The sequence below is a fragment of the Acomys minous genome (genome assembly GCF_964271855.1).
Source record: "Acomys minous genome assembly, chromosome: 1".
Lineage (NCBI taxonomy): Eukaryota > Metazoa > Chordata > Mammalia > Rodentia > Muridae > Acomys > Acomys minous.
The window spans coordinates 41,141,707-41,158,879 of record NC_140483.1 but is presented as its reverse complement, the minus strand read 5'-3'; the positions used below and the strand labels follow the sequence as shown (position 1 = coordinate 41,158,879).

General features: G+C 37.5%; 1 protein-coding gene across 6 annotated transcripts in view; it reads right to left on the bottom strand.

Moving 5' to 3' along the window:
- SWT1 (SWT1 RNA endoribonuclease homolog) overlaps positions 1–17,173 on the bottom strand; it is a 56,438-nt gene that overhangs the window by 14,472 nt on the left and 24,793 nt on the right. For 5 of the 6 annotated variants that reach the window (XM_084782143.1, XM_084782148.1, XM_084782147.1 and 2 more), the window contains 4 exons: positions 14,953–15,116; positions 12,908–13,046; positions 8,253–8,401; positions 3,772–3,968 (listed from right to left, as the gene is read on the bottom strand). In XM_084782143.1, the coding sequence (XP_084638269.1) occupies positions 3,772–3,968; positions 8,253–8,401; positions 12,908–13,046; positions 14,953–15,116 (649 nt within the window). The remainder of the gene's footprint in view (positions 1–3,771; positions 3,969–8,252; positions 8,402–12,907; positions 13,047–14,952; positions 15,117–17,173) is intronic. The other variant, XM_084782145.1, reaches the window with a different exon arrangement.

Here is a 17,173-nt window from a genome sequence, read left to right as displayed (position 1 = left end):
AAGAGAGCCTGTCTCAAGAAGAAAGAGGAGGGGGTGGGGGGAAGAAGGAAGGAAGGAAGGAAGGAAGGAAGGAAGGAAGGAAGGAAGGAAGGAAGGAAGATAAGATAAGATATCGGAGTCTGTAGACCTTAAAAACTATGTGATCCTATTCTGCCTCAAGATAAACAAACTGAGTGTCACAAAGACTAGATAGCTTTCCTAAAGTCATTGTCTTTATTCTCCCAACAGGAACTGTGGTACAGTTTTTTACATAGCAAAAATACTAAGTTGAGATGGTGACCCACGTCATTAACCCCAGCACTCAAGAGGCAGAGACAAGTGGATCTTCCAGGCCAGACAGGGCTATGTAGTAAGACCATGCCTCAAAAAGAAAAAAGAAAAAAAGAAGGGGGGAAAAAAAGAAAGAAAGAAAAGAAAAAGGTAGTGAAACATTTTTCTTTACGTTATTTTTATACAAAATAAAACATGGGAAAATAGACTAAATAAATATTACTAATATAATTCCTTATAAATATAGTCACCCTGAATGAGTTGGTTCTGGTTAGGAACATTTCAAATCAGTTATATATAAAAGCTGCAATCTACTGTCAGACCCATTAGATTCAACATTATGAAATAAGCTATTCACCTGGTTAAGTGGTCAGTTTATATAAAATTATCAATGACCAAAAGCAGTTTCTTTATTGCTTTTTCCTGCACAGTATTAATAAAGTTGAGTCATTTTGAATAATAATGACAAAGGTAATAAATTATAAATATAAATCATTCTGAAAATTCAAAAATACACATATAGACAAGTGCCTCAAACACTTGAGTAATGAATTTCAGAAGAGCCTTGCTTTGTTTTGTTTTGAGACAGGATCCTATGTGGCCCAAGCTGGCCTCCAAGTCACAGCCATTCTGTCTCACCCTCCTGAACAATAAGTAGGATTACAAGCCTATGTCACCATGCCCAGATAAAAGATTATTTTTGACCTGAATCAGCAATACAAAGCACTCAACATACAATTTTCTCATAAATAGACAATAAAAACCTGACCTGATATGACATAAGTTCAAAACTGATTATCAAGCCATAAAAACAATGACATTCATAGCTGTGAAGAAGGACTTGTCTGTTTCTTTTCCTATTGTTAAATAAAATACTTTGACAAAAGCAATTTAAGAAGGAAAGAGTTTATTTTAGTTGACAGTTCAAGATACAATTCATGGTGGGGCTTTGAGCCACCAGAGCTGGAGGCAGCCAGTCACACTGCATCCACAGGAGTGGATGAATGCATGCTGCTGTTCACAGCCAGTGCATCTTTTCACTTCAGTTAAGCAATCAAGATAACCTGCAATAAGCATACTCATAGGCCCATCACTCAGATGTTTCTCGACTCTGCCAAGTTGATAACACTAATCAAAAGCATGTTCTAGTAACTTATATGAGTAATTAAGAATAGACTTACCAGACCTCCAAATGAGCATTTTTAAATGAATTATAGTCAATGAGTTCTATTGCAATTCTGGTATACAGCTTGACTTGTGAAAAAAAAAACTAGGCTAAATAAATATGTATTGTTAAGGTAATATAAATAGTGTTACTTACTGAAATGCTATTATATATAAAGTCTATTATCCAGAAATAGTACAGAGTTCTTTAGCATGCAATACAAATGCCTGAATATTATAGATCAACTCCTATGTTTTCTAATATCTTCGATGTGGTTTTATATTTAATATAAATATATATTTATATTTATAAATATATATATATAATAAATATTTATATTTATATTTATATTCTTGCCTCCTATATGTGGTAATTTTCTGTACACCAGGATTGTCTCCTATATATGGTAATTTTCTGTAAACCAGAATATTGGATTAGCCAAAACACCAAAAATAATGTTGACTAGAAAAACAAATTGATACATTAAAATTATAAGTTTGTAATATAATCTTTAGTTCATATATTTCATAGTTTATGTATTCTAGTGTGATGGGTTAGAAAGCCAAATAGCAAGCCATAATTTGTTGAAATATGTTTAATTAAAGCCAAGAACTAAACAAATGAGCTCAAAGAACAAATGAGACAAATGGGATGGTAGAGAAAAGGAAAGACAGATGAGAATGAGGCACAGGGAAATATACAACATAAACATATACTTGTATTAAATTTAAAAATAGATATACAAGTAAATAAATAAATAAATGAGTTCCTAATATCCAATGTTGTAATAGTCAATTGAGAATAGATATTTCAGGCTGGAGAGATGGCTCAGAGGATAAAGGCACTGACTGCTCTTCCAAAGGTCCTGCGTTCAATTCCTAGCAACCACATGGTAGCTCACTACCATCTATAATGTGATCTGATGCTCTCTTCTGGCCTGCAGGTGTACATGCAGTTAGAGCACTCACATACATAAAATAAATAAATAAATAAATAAATAAATAAATAATTTTTTTTAAAAAAAAAGGAGAGAAAATACTGCTAATATTAGTCTGGTGATTTTAAAACAGATGACCTTAATCTAAAACAACTGTCACACTGGAGCTTGAGCCAAAGTCATATTATAAAGACAATGGGCTTAGGCAAAAGTATAGGTGTTCATCTATTTTAAAATCAGTGGTTTTTATGTAAGCTATGATAACAGTACCTTATTTGAAAAACTATTCAAAGGGAATGTAGCCCAGTGTCAGTACACCTGTCTAAAATACAAGTGCTCCTAAATCCTGGGGGGTGGAGGAGAGAGGGCAGCAAAATGGCTTAACAGTTAAAGATTCTTGCTGCTAACCTGATGACCTGAGTTTGATCCCAGGAAATCACAAAGCAGAGAGGCAAAGAACCCACTTCTGAGCCAGGCATGGTGGCACACGCCTTTAATGCCAGCACTCAAGAGGCAGAGGCAGGCCTAGTCTACAAAGAGAGTCCAGGACAACCAGAATTACTACACTGAGAAATCCTGCCTTGGAAAAGAAAAAAAGAAAAAAAGAAGGGGGGGGGGGGGAACACACACCTGTAAATTGTCCTCTGACCTCCACACTATGACACCCCCACACCCACAAACACACAAATAAATATAAAATAAAAACTACCCAAGAATGATCTCTGTATCTATTCATTTCAGAATTCTAAATTCAGTGTATTATGTTTATATAATAAATAGTATTTTTTCTTTTAAATAACAGTTATTTATCAACCTTTAAAACCTTTATATGAATTCTCTGTAATCAAAGAAACTTTTCTCAAGTTAGTTCCAGTTTAATTACAGAGTCACAGCGTCACTGGTTGTGACCTATGCAAGCAATGCTCCTCATCTTTTTTTCTCATTTCTTTTTTCTTTTTGAACTTTCAAGACAGGGTTTCTTTGTGTAGCCCTGGCTGTCCTGGCTGTCCTCAAACTCACAGATATCCACCTGCCTCTGCTTTCAAAGTGCTGGGATTAAAGGCATGTGCCACCACCACCCACCACTCCTCATCTTGATTACATCAGAATCACCTGAAGAAAATGCACTCTCAGATTCATGTTGCTCCTACTGAATCCAAATTTCTAAAAATAGTGTTTAGATATAGAAACTTTAACATTTTCCAGGTAATTCTGATTTTTACCTCTATTTAAACTTAACTATTTCTAATGTACCAATTTGACAAAGGGCTCTTAATATGACAATCTAGCACAATAAACTCATAGCCAAAACAATAACAGTAGAAGTGGTAATAATAGAAACACTACAAAAAGCAAATTTGTCATGATAAAGTTGAAAAATGTCTTGGGAATTTAGTACCTGTTCTGATATATTGAAGTCCAAACATTCTCCAGGACAGACCAGATTTCTTGATGCCTGGTGAACTGAGGAAGCTGGTGAACTGGAGAATCCAAAAAAACACTGACGTCTTGGTTATGAAGCTTCGTCAAAGAAGGGTCGTCCTGCTTTTTACTCACTGTGCTTCCTGAAGAGTTTGGCTTAAATTTTGTCTTGGCCTGTGACATAAGAATTACATAAAATGCACACCCAACCCTTCACTAGCAATTGAGAAAACAGTTACTAGCTTTCCAGACATGCTGGCTCTTCTTTTCTTTCATATGTATAGAATATTCCTAGAAAAGCATTAGACTTAGAAAAGATATTTTTCTTTCCTATTTAAATCAAATATGTTCAGTTTATTTACTATAGTAACTGTTTTTACCTAATATATGAATGTCAATTAAGAATACTGTTCGATATATTATTACATAGAGACAAAGGACAAACTAGGATGGTTAAATAGGGAGGGGGATGGAAGAAGAGGGCAAAGAAGGAAATCTAGGAAGGGACTACTAACACTAAAGGCCTGAAAATCCATATGGAAACCTACTACTGTAGAAGCTTCCTAAAATACATACATACATACATACATGAAGGGAATCTAAATGGAGTAGCCAAATAATAGGGGAGACAATACCCCAACTAGACATCTCATGCCACCAAGGGAAACCTCCAGTGCTAGGAATGGGTTATATTTTGTTGAGTTGTTGGAAACACTCAAACATCACAGATTATTGCCAAGGCTATTGATTACCACCACAACCTGATAGTAAGGCATTACTGCTGAAGACAAACCTTACACATACCATGTAACACACAGAAGTTGAGTTGGTGTCTAACTTTAGAGACTTCACTACAACTGACTAGTGTTCATGGTACTGGAAGGTTCATTGCCATGCTAGCAGAAGAGAAAGGTAATCATCAGTATTTCTCAGAAACAAGCCTTGTGACCTACAAGATTAACTAGCCTGCAAGAAACACTGGCACAATAGTTAAACGCTATGGGAATAACCAATCCCTTTCTGATTGAATTTAAGGCCCACTCTTTTGTTTGTTTGTTTGTTTGTTTTTCAAGACAGGATCTCTCTGTGTAGCCTTGGCTGTCCTGACTCACTTTGTAGACCAGGCTGGCCTCAAACTCACAGTTAGCCGCCTGCCTCTGCCTCCCAAGTGCTGGGAATAAAGGTGTGTGCCACTATGACCAGCTCCTAAGGCCCACTCTTAAGATGGAATCCATATCTGGCACTACTAAAGAGGCCAAGAACCTGAGACTAGATAGGTCATGGGCCTAGGGAAAACCTAATACTATTCTACTAGAGGAACATAGCAATAAAATGGCGCCTAACGACATGCTGCTATACTCATAGTTCAGTGCCTTGCTCAGCCCTCATCAGAAGCTTCCTGCAGTAGATGGGAACTAACACAGAGACCCACAACTGGACAATGTACAGATAGTGGGAGACTGGAACACTTAGTCGTAAATGGGATGTCTTCATCAAAGTCCTCCCTTGACGGCTCAGGGATCTATATGGAAGAATAGATGGAAAGACTCTAAGAGCCAGATGTGATAGATGACTCCAAGGAAACAATGTCTTCCAGACACAAGATTGAAGCACATATGAATTCACAAAAGCAGCAGCAGGACACAGAAGGCCTGCACTGCTTCAAGCCAGATGGGTCTAGTGTAAATTATCTTGTGCGCCTAGCCCTTTAAAGGAACCCCACTTGCGAGCCAGGAGTAGTGGCACATGCCTTTAATCCCAGCAGTCAGGAGGTAGAGGCAGGTGGATATCTGTGAGTTCGAGGCCAGCCTAGTCTACAAAGCAAATCCAGGACAGCCAAGGCTACACAGAGAGACACTGTCTCAAAAACAAAAACAAACAAACAAACAAACAAAGGATCCACAGTTGCTAGTCAGCTGGCTCTTTAAGAATTCTTAGCTGTTAGAACTGCTTGACCCTACCATCTTTGATGTTCATTACCTCTTGGATTTCTGGGAATAAGATAGGTTATAAAAACCAGCTGAGGCTTGGGGAGTTGGGAGGGGATGGCTGGCAGTGTGAGAAGAGAAGACAGTTGGAGAAGAGTAGTTTGTTAGGAGACAGTAGAGCCAGGAGAAGCTGAACTGAGCAGATAGGCTAGAACAGCTGTTATAGTTTGGAGCTGCTAGTAGTTAGGAAAACTGGGGGGAAGGGACTGTTTAAGCAAACTGTTAGGGAATTGAACAGTTGAGAATAACATCTGAAGGGGCTGGGCTGGAAACTGGGAGGAGGGATGGCAGGGAGATAAAAGAATAATTAGTGTTCTAAAAGAGCTAGCCATTTATAGTTAGGATTCCAGCACTGAGAGGATCAAACAGACACAGGCTCTTATGCCTAAAACCAAAAAGATATTTGCAATTGATACCCGCTTGCAAAGGCAAAATTAGTTTTCCAATAGAGTCTCACTAGGTATGTTAACCATACTTTTAAGGTTGACCCCAATGTCCAGGAGTAGGTGGCCAACACAAACAATACTTATTTCTCTAGAGTTAAATTTCCATATTAATAAAGAATAATTTCAAAAGTTAGCTTCATGTCTTAATATTTTTATGCTTTAAAGTGTTTTAAACAAAATTTCTTCTTTTTAAAAAAGATTTATTATTTATACAATATTCTGCCTGCAACGTGCCTGCCCACCAGAAGAGGATACCAGATCTCATGTATAGATGGTTATGAACCACCATGTAGTTAGGTAGGTATTAAACTCAGGACCTTTGAAAGAACAGCCTGCTCTTAACTTCTGAGTTCTCTCTCCAGCCTCTAAACAAAATTTCAGATACTGTAAATAGTAACTGTTACTATTTATGCAAACATGCCATGCACAGGAGCTTTCTAAGAGATGGCCCAGAGGTTAAGAGCGCTGACTGCTCTTCCAGAGGTCCTGAGTTCAATTCCCAGCAACCACATGGTGGCTCACAACCATCTATAATGTGAACTAATGCCCTCTTCTGGCCGGGAGGTGAACATGCAGGCAAAGCACTGTATACAAAATAATATATAAATCTTTTTTTAAAAAAAGATTTCATATTAGCTCAATCCTCATGACTACCCAGTATTATGACACAGAACTGAAATCCTATGAAACAGAAACAATTTAGGGTTTTTTTTAAGATTTATTTATTTATTTATTATTCTGCCTGAATATGTATCTACACACCAGACAAGGGTATCAGATCTCATTGTAGATGGTTCTGAGCCACCATGTGGTTGCTGGGAATTGAACTCAAGACCTTTGGAAGAACAGGAAGTGCTCTTAACCTCTGAGCCATCTCTCTAGGCCCAATTTAGATTTTTAAGTGGAGCAAACTAATAAATAGATTTTAAAAACTTATGCAAGATAGTAAGAAGCCTAACGAAGATTTGACTCTCAGCAATCTATAAAAGAGGTTATGATCCCACACCAAGTGCACAGGTATTATCATTCTCTATTTTGTGGGGCAGAAAGCAAAAAGAGATCATCCCCTCATTTTGTCTATTTATATTAAATTATGAACTTCATAGACACAAATAATGGACATATATAAATATACATAATTTTTTTCTTCTTAAAATATAAATTTTGTGGACAGGCGGTAGTGGCTCATGCCTTTAATCCCAGCATTCAGGAGGCAGAGGCAGGTGGATCTCTCTGAGTTCTAGGCCAGCCTCGTCTACAAATCAAGTCCAGGACAGTCAAGGTTACATAGAAAAACCCTGTGTCAAAAAACTAAAACACCCCAGGCAGGTCAGCTCAAACTACTGTACCAACCAAGGGCAATGCATGCAGTAAACCTAGAACTCCTACCCAGATCTTGCCAATGGACATCACATTCTCCACAGTTATATGGACAGCAGGGACTGATTCGGACATGAACTATGCTACCCCCTATTTGACCACTTCTTCTTGGTAGAGAGGCCTGGTAACACTCAGAGGAAGAGTAAGCAGGCCACCAGGAAGAGACCTGATAGGCTGTGACTTTATAGATGGGGACAAATTCCCCTTCTGTCACAGACCTAGGGGAGGGGAATAGGATGGAGAAGGGAGGGAGAGGGAACAAGAAGATACAAGTAAGGAGATAACAATTTAGATATAATAGGAATACATTACTTAAATAAAAATTTAAGAAAACTAAAACATACACACATGCACAAAAATCCCAAAATTTACATTGTTTTTGTTTTTTAATTATTTGTGTGTATGAATGTATTGTTTGGATGCATGTATGTATGTGCACCACGTGCATGCCTGGTGCCTAAAGAGGTCAGAAGATGGTACCTGAAGCCCTGAAATGAAGTTAAGGACAGTTGTAAGCTACCATGTGAATGCTGGGACCTAAATTAGAATAAGTCAGGGTAATAGGATCCTTTCACTTCTGTCCACAAAATTCCTGTTTGAAATGCATGTGATCAGCTACCCTTAGTCATCTCTGGGCATCTTACCTCTGCAAGTACTTGGAGGAGTTTGTTTACTTGAGCAAAGGTCTGGGGAAGAATGCCATCATAATTCGACCTTGTACTGAAGGCATGTAACAGACTTTTAGAATCCTGAAGCAGGAACTTCACTGTTGTAAAATCCACTGAATTATTAGCTAGTTAAGAGAAAATTAAAGAAAAAACTATGAAAGAACAGGCATACAATGCAACAGTCCCTTGAAATACTAATCAAGTATTATTTCTGCCATTTAAACAGATTAGACACACATGACACAACTAATATGTCTGTGGTATCAAAAGCAACAACTGAACACATTTTTCATGGCAAAGTATTCATGTTGACTCTGGATTTCTGTTTTTGGATTCTTTTATATATTTGTTTTTATGTTATGAGCATTGGTCTTTTGCCTGCATGTATGTCTGTGTGACAGTGTTGGATTCTCCAGAACAGGAGTTACAGATAGTTGTGAGCTGCCATGTGGGTGCTGAGAATTGAACTGAAGTTCTCTGGAAGAAACAACCAGTATTTTTAAACTGCTGAGCCATCTCTCAGCCCCTCTGTTTTCAGATTCTAGGAGTTCTTTGAACACAGCCAACTTCAAAGGAAAGGAAAGTGGAATATTGCACTCCTCAGTTGAAAAGGACTAATCACTAGAAAAAAACCTAGTGTCGTGTCTTCAAAGCTGAAGCTGTCACATCCACATAAACTATTACACAGGAATGTTAGAGGCGAGCAAGTGAATTAGAGGTGGCTCCTGACATGATTAAACAACTATCATGCAAAACCATACCTGAAATTTCATCACGTGAGAAGTAAAATTGAAAATAATATATTATCTCTTTATATACAAAAGAGTTCAGCTAATAAACAGACTTTGAACAACAGTAAGAAACAAAAGAAGCTAAAAATTTCCTCCTCTAAATTAAGACAACCTACCATAATAACTTTTTCTCATTAGGCTAAAAAATTTCCACTAAATTCCCAAGTTGTTGGTGACAATCATTTCAAAGGTTTAAAAAGTTATGAAGAAGCCATAGTGGTTCATGCCTGTAATTCCAGTACTCAAGAGGCAGAGGCAGGGAAATTGCTACAAGTTCAAGGCCAGTCTTGTCTACATAGTGAGGGAATGCCTGAAACAAACAAAAAACATTTGAAAAGCAGGACATGGTGATGCACACCTTTGCTCCCAGCACTTGAGAGGCAGAGGTAGGGAGATCTCTGAGTTCGTGACCAGCCTGGTCTACAAAGTGAGTTCCAGGACAGCCAGTGCTACACGGAGAAACCCTGTCTCCAAAAACAAAAACAAAAACAAAAAATTTGAAAATGAAATAAAGTAAATTTCTAATGTCACAAAACAAAAGAGGGAAAAGATAAATCTTTCCGTCGTTAAACCAAAATACAAGGTAGTTGCTTCCCAAAGGCAGAATCATTATGCTGTAATATTTGCTTTGCTTCTGTTTTAATGTTCATGGCTTTGGAGGCTCTGCCCCATCCTCCCGCCTCCCCCCCCCCACACACACACACTCACACTCGAGGAAGCAGAGAACCTCAGGTATTCCTCCTCGCAGGTCCCTCACTGGACTAGACTAGAGCTTGCCTAGTTAGGTTAGGTTGCTGGCCAGCAGGTCCCGAGGCCCACCTGTCTTCTCTCCTACCCTTATCCTTGTATTCAAATACCCACTACTGCACCTAGCTTTCTTACATGAGTTCTGGGGATTGAACTCAGGTCCTGAAGAGTGTCTGGAAGCATTTTACTGATTGAGCTATATGCTCACTTCAGAAACTATTATATTTAAATTTGACCATGGCTTTCCATTGGAAAAATGAGTTAAAATCAAATATAGCATCCCCATGTATTATATATAAGAATTTGCTCATGGGATTCTGAAGAGTCAAATGAAATTTTAAAAATACTTTTAAAGGCTGGAGGGATGGTTCAGCCGTTAAGAGCATTTGTACTCACAGAGGACTTGGATTTGATTCCCAGCACCTACATGGTGGTCAACAACCCTAACTCCAGATCCAGGTGATCTGCTGTCCTTTTATGGCCTCCATCTATGTGGTACAGAATGACACATCGGCAAAATATTCACACAAAATAAAAATGAATAATAATGTCCTTTTTAAAGAAGGAAAAAACATTTAAATAATTATTCAGTAATTTTTTAAACTTTATATTTCAATACAGGGTCTTACCATGTAACTGGGCTGAGCTGCAACTAGCTACATAGAGCAGGCTGGCTTTGAATTCAAGTACCAGGGTTAAAGGTGTGCGCCGCCACGCCCAGCCACACTTGGTGACTCTAGCTGACTAGGATGGCTATAGTCAAGACTCCTCGATGGATCTCTACTTCCCACACCAAACAGCACCTTTCCTGACAGGAACACTTTTAGTTCTTTTTAAAGGCAATGACTAGTTTACATTTCTCTGGGGAGGAAATGAAATATACTACATGTGGTACAGACTGGTGTACTCATGACCTGGCCAGAGTAGCCGTGTTTACTCAATTTGCCCTTTCTAGTTTAAATGATTACTTAACCATCTTTGTAACTTAAGTGCTTGTAAAAAGAGCCTGTGAGCTCACAAGCTCACAAGGGTCACCAACATGTCTGAGTAGTGATCACAACATGCTAATGACTACCTACCCCCGACTTAGGAATTCCCCTAAAAGTCTTTAAAAAGAGCCTAGAAGCTCATGCCGGGGTTGTCAGGTGACCCCAGCATGCTGGATTTCTACAGAATAAATGCTCTTTGTTGTTTGCATACTATTTGAGCCTGGGGTCTTTTCTGGACCCTAACACTTTAAAGAACACTTCCCCCAGGTAGCCTGTGTTTATCCTTGAATCAATTCGAATCCCACTAAAAAGGTCTTATCGCTGGGTAAAGTTGCACACTGCAACCGCAGAACCTGAGAGGCTAAAGAGGAAGAAAAGCCAGGCATGGTGGCACACGCTTTTAATCCCAGCACTGGAGAGGCAGAGGCAGGTGTATTTCTGAGTTCAAGGCCAGCCTGGTCTACAAAGAGAGTCCAGGATGGCCAAGGCTCCACAGAGAAACCCTGTCTTGAAAAACCAAAAATAAAAAAAAAATAATAAAAAAAAATTAGAGGAATAATACTTTTAAGGTCAGCTTCAACTATACAAGCACATTCAAGGCAAGCCTGGGTTACATGAGAGAGAAGCTGTCTCAAAAAACTAAAAGAAAGAAATAAAAGCAAAATAAGAATGATGAATTCTATGCAGTCATTTACAAACACTTCTCCATGAACTAATACAAGGATATTAAGCTTGGTATACTGAAGTCAAACACATGTACAATATAACAACTATGGACACTGCTATTAAAAAACAGTAAACAGCCGGGCGTGGTGGCACATGTCTTTAATCCTAGCGCTTGAGGGAGAGGCAGGAGACTCATGGGTTCAAGGTCATCCTAAGATACATATTGATTTCAAGACAAGCCTAGGACATAAGTTCTTGTCTTGGACTGGAGAGATGGCTGAGAGGTTAAGAGCACTGGCTACTCTTCCAGTCCTGAGTTCAATTCCCAGCAACCACATGGTGGCTCATAACCATCTATAATGTGATCTGATGCCCTCTTCAGGCGGGGAGGCACACATGCAGCAGAACATTGTATACACAATCAATCAATAAATAAATCTTTTTTTTTTAAAAGACCCTGTCTCAAAACAAAGTTAACCATAGACCAGGAGTTATATATTCTCCACAAGCCACTAAACAAGAGGTATCAGATTCATCTAGATCAAGGACTAATAATTAGGTACCCAATGACTGGAAAACTAATTTTTAATAGAACATACAGCCAAGTCAGGAAGTGGTAGCACACAACTTTGATCCCAGCAGGAGGGAGACAGAGACAGGTGGATCTCTGTTACTTCCAGGCCAGCCTGATCTACAGAGCTAGCTCTAGGACAGCCAAGTCTACATGGAGAAACTCTGTCTGGAAAAACCAAAACAAAGAAGATATAGCCATTGGATCTTTAGTTTTTCTCCCTACTTCCAGTAACAACTACTACCTATCACCTTTCTACTTACATGTTAGGGCAGAATACTGCTCACCTTTAGGAAGATAATCACACAAAAGCAGCTAAATGAATTTTTTAAGCCGTCACATAACTGGTGTCATTGTTAATGTTTCTAGACACTGTGAATATATACTTTTAAATAATATGTACTTTAAAAGCTACTTTTGGAGCTGAAGAGATGGCTCAATTAATAGTTCAAGTGCTTGCTGCACAACCATGAGGACCAGACTTCAAATCCCCAGAAGTGCATGGTGGGTGTGCAATCGACCTGTCTCCATCTCCCAAACTCTGGATTAGAGCACACTGCTGCACACTGCTTTTACCGGGCTCTAGGGATCTGAAGAGAGGTCACTATGCTTACACAGCAAGTACTTTACCTACTGAGCCATCTCCTCCATCCATTTTGGTTGGTTTGTGCTTGTCTGTCTATTTTTAGAAAAAGTTCCATATAATTTAGGCTGGCCTTGCACTCACTATGTAACAGAAGTTTGCCTTGAACTTCTGACTTTTTTGCCTCCACCTCCCAAGTGCTGGGATTACAAGCATGTGCCACCACACTAGGTTGACTTAATGCTTTAACAGATTATTGTGAAAGTAAAAAAGAAGACTCATACCTTTAGAGAGATTTTCATATAGGCTCTCAATAGTTAGAAGCAACTTATTTTCCATAACTAATCCAAATACAGCCATCCAATGTTTTTTAAAGCACTGTAACAGATTTATTAGAGTCCATGGTGGTTTCAAGTACAGTACCTAGAAAGTATTATAAAATCATCATCTACTCATTTACTTTACCTATTATTTAAACATACCAATATAGGAACTTCCATACATACCCCTAACAAAACTATAGCTAGTCAGACTATTTGTAAAGTAAGAGGTACTAATCACAATTTTAAAGTGATGAGTCTATTACAGATTGATTTTTATAAAATTCACATTATTAATCATTAGTTTCATAACTTTTAAGTATACAAAGAAAGCAAACTCTAATTATAGAAGTAGCATAGTTTTTTATCAGAAAGGTACTTCAATCTACTTTTTTCCTTTCTTTAAATGAATGCTTTTTTAATGTGCATGAGTGCACCTGGTCACCACAGAGGCCAGAAGAAAACATCAGATTCCTTAGAATTGAGGATTCAGTTGTGGGTGGCCATGTGGGTGCTGGGACCTGAACATGAGTCCTTTGCAAGAACAGCAAGTGCTCTTGACCACTGAGTAATCACTCCAGCCTCTTAATCTACTTTTCTATATGGTCATTTCTATAAGCAAAATAATCTAAATATTTCATACTACCCAAGGGAAAATCTATATAGGAAAAAAATCAAATGTTACTCATTTGCTACATTCTTACAGAGACATATTTATAGATAATGAAAAGAGGATATATTTATAAATAGATAAATATAGGTATTTACAGATAATTCAGGAAGATGCCAATGCCTTTTTCTGAATCATTCATATTTCTATGAAATATCTAATTTATACCAATCCTCCTAGATCTTTTCTTATTATTCATTATTATTTTTGGATCAGCAGTTGAGAATATTGTTAAGCACCAAACATCACAATCGCAAGGTTTAGAATCTTATAATAACTGGAATAAAGATTTTAGCTACAATTAATGAGCTGTAGCATTTCTCCTAATTACAAATTTGATTTAAAACAAACATTAAATGTTTTAAAATCATGTTTGCTAAATTTGGTGTTTCATTTAACTGTAGAAAAGACACAGCACTTACGAAATTCAAAATATCTTATTATGATCATTTTTTACTTTCATATTTACATGGCATAAAGGTCAAATATACAGATATTTTTGTCAAACATTTTGACCAAATCAAATTTAATGAGCCAAGTAGTTGTTTGTTTCTTCTGTTTGGAGACAGGGTCTCTTGTAACCTAAGCTTACTACATAGCCAGAAATTATCCTGAACTCCTGATCCTCTTACTTCTATCTTCAAGTGCTAGGATTGTCAGCATGTGCCATTACACAAGCTTTATGTAGCACTAGGGAAAAAACCTTGTGGCTTCATGCATGCTAGGCAACCATTCTACCAAGTGAGTTATATCCCTGGTCCTTGTGGGAGACTCTTAAGGATTCAATTTAAGCTCTTGGAGATCAATGTAGCCAATATTCATAGTAGATGCACAATAACGATTAGTTAATTAAAAAAAAACACAGAATCTTCCCTTGGAGTACCTCATCTTTCTCATTTTTCCTAAATATACCTCCTTTTGCTCTGTTCAAAATAAAGAAAGGCTATACAGTCCTAACCTGTAAGAAATGTTCATCATATAATTATCAAAAAGTTATTACAAGGTGGGCAAGATGGTTTGGTTCACTAAGGCACTTGCCACCAACATGGCCTTTATCAAGATGATCCACATGTTAGGAGAACCAATTCCTGCCAACTTGTCCTTTGACTTCCAAAGGAGCACCATGATAAACACATGCATGCACACATACACATACTTGTACACACACATACACAAAATAAATATATAAAATCTATTTTTAAAATTTTAAGTTATCAAAATTCAGAGGAAATGTGAGCTATGGATTACTGTAAAACCTTTTAATTTACACAAATATCTTCTAAGACAACAAATCATCAATAGTAGAAAGAGATCTCAACTAATATAGTTAAATAAGTACCTCCATCCAAAGATCTCCAAAGGCAATTTTCATTTCTGTTTCTAATATTGAAGATAAAGCTGTCCCAAGAGATTTTTCAAGATCACATATAATGCGTTCAAGTAGAATGGACAGCCCAGAATTTGTAGACTCGTCCTTAGATGTTTCTTTTACAGGTGCTACTGCTTTAAAACAAAGTTTCAGGCCTTACTAAAACAGGTTTTGTTACTTTGGGACAGGGTTTCAAGCAGTACAAGCAGGTTGACCTCAAAGTTGCTATGTTCCTAAGGATGACCCTGACCTTCGAATCCTCTTGTTGCTACTTGCCAGTGCTGAGCTTGCGACCATGGACAACCATGCACAGTTTATTCAGTACCTGGATCAAAAGGTAGAGCTATGCTCATGCTAGGAACGCTTTACCAGCTGAGTGACATCCCCAATCCCCACTTAAGGTTTTTGACCGAAACAAAAACCCTATGATTTTTTTTAAACTTAAATAGAAATATGAGAAAAACGTTATTTTAACTAAATTGAATTTTACTATTTTCTTTTTGTGCCGTAAGCAATGGTGCTGGCCTCATTTTACATATTTTTATATTGCCCATCTCTTAACATTAAAGTATTTCTTTTATTATGATTACAAAAAAAAAAACAAGCAAAAAACCAAAAACAAAAATGAAACAATTAGGAGAGGGACTTCCCTTCTCAATGCTGAGACAAATTTTATTATTTTCAACCGGAAGAATTAGAAGACTACCTTGCTTTCTGTTTGTTTTTTAAACACCTAGCAGTTACATCAAAAATGTTCTTCTTCCCCAAAACAGTACATATTCAATCTATATGAATAAAGTAAGCTTCTAGCTTATCTATATTCATGCCATCCTCTTTCAAAATAAGCTTTCGTAAATTGAGTTGCTACCATCTCATTAGTATCTTTTTAGCTGTTATTGCTTTGTTTTTCGAGACAAGGTTTCTCTGTGTAGCCTTGGCTGTCCTGGATTCACACTGTAGATCAGGCTGGCCTTGAATTCAGAGACCAGCCTGCCTCTGCTTTCATGAGTGCTGGCACTACAGGCGTGTGCCACCATGCCCAGCTTCATTAATATCTTTTACATCTAAAAATAACTGCAATTTTCTTATGGCAAATTCAAATATTAAAGGCCTTTCTTATCTCTACAAATACTGGCTAAGGATTTAAGATGAGCATAATATAATGTGCAAAGTGAAAGCTTACTGCTAAAAGAACATACACTAAAATATGCTGTAATGCCTCCCAAATGTCATTTTGAATACCAAGATAAAGATATACTATTCTCAAAAAGGGAAGGAAGCAATATATATGAGTATATTAATATTTATACAACTACCTATAAAAGTATAACTAAATTTTAAATACCTCAACAATTACTTTCCCCACAGGGGAGAAGAGGCCAGAAAAGGTGGTCAGACCCCTGAACCTAGAGTTCTACATGGTTGTAAGCTACCTAATGTGAATGCTGAGAACTGAACTCTGGTCCTGTGAAAACGTAGGAAGCCCCACTAAGCACTGAAGGAAAGTGTTCCCCCAGGAGGGAAAGTTTACATACATTTATAAATAATGCCATGCAATTTAACAGTCCATCAAATATCAAGTCACAGAACAAACAGTTCATTCTAATAAAAAAGCAACATTGCAGGGCTGGAGAGATGGCTCAGTGGTTAAGAGCACTGTCTGCTCTTCCAAAGGACCCAGGTTCAATTCCCAGCACCCACATGGCAGCTAACAGCTGTCTATAACTCCAGTTCCAAAGGATCTGATACCTTCACACTAATGCACATAAAATAAAAGTAAATTTTTAAAAAGCAGATTTGCCTTTATTTTTTTATTGGTTTAAATTTTAAGAAAAAACTATATTACTAGAGTTATATGATATTTGCTTTTTCCATATTAATAAGGGATTAGGAATATGAAGCTAATTTAACAAAAACATTAGAATGCTCCACTTCAAAAGAGTATTTCCAGCCAGGAGTGGAGGCGCACGCCTTTAATCCTAACACTCGGGGAGACTGAGACAGGCAGATCTCTTTGAGTTTGAAGCCAGCTGGTCTACAAAGAGAGTTCCAGGACAGCCAAGGCTACACAGAAGAAACCCTGTTTTGAAACAAAACAAAACAAAGAGTATTTGCTATTAATAATTTAAAAGATATATTTTGCAAGGAACAAGTTATCATGTCCATAATGATTATTAAAAATGTGAGAAAT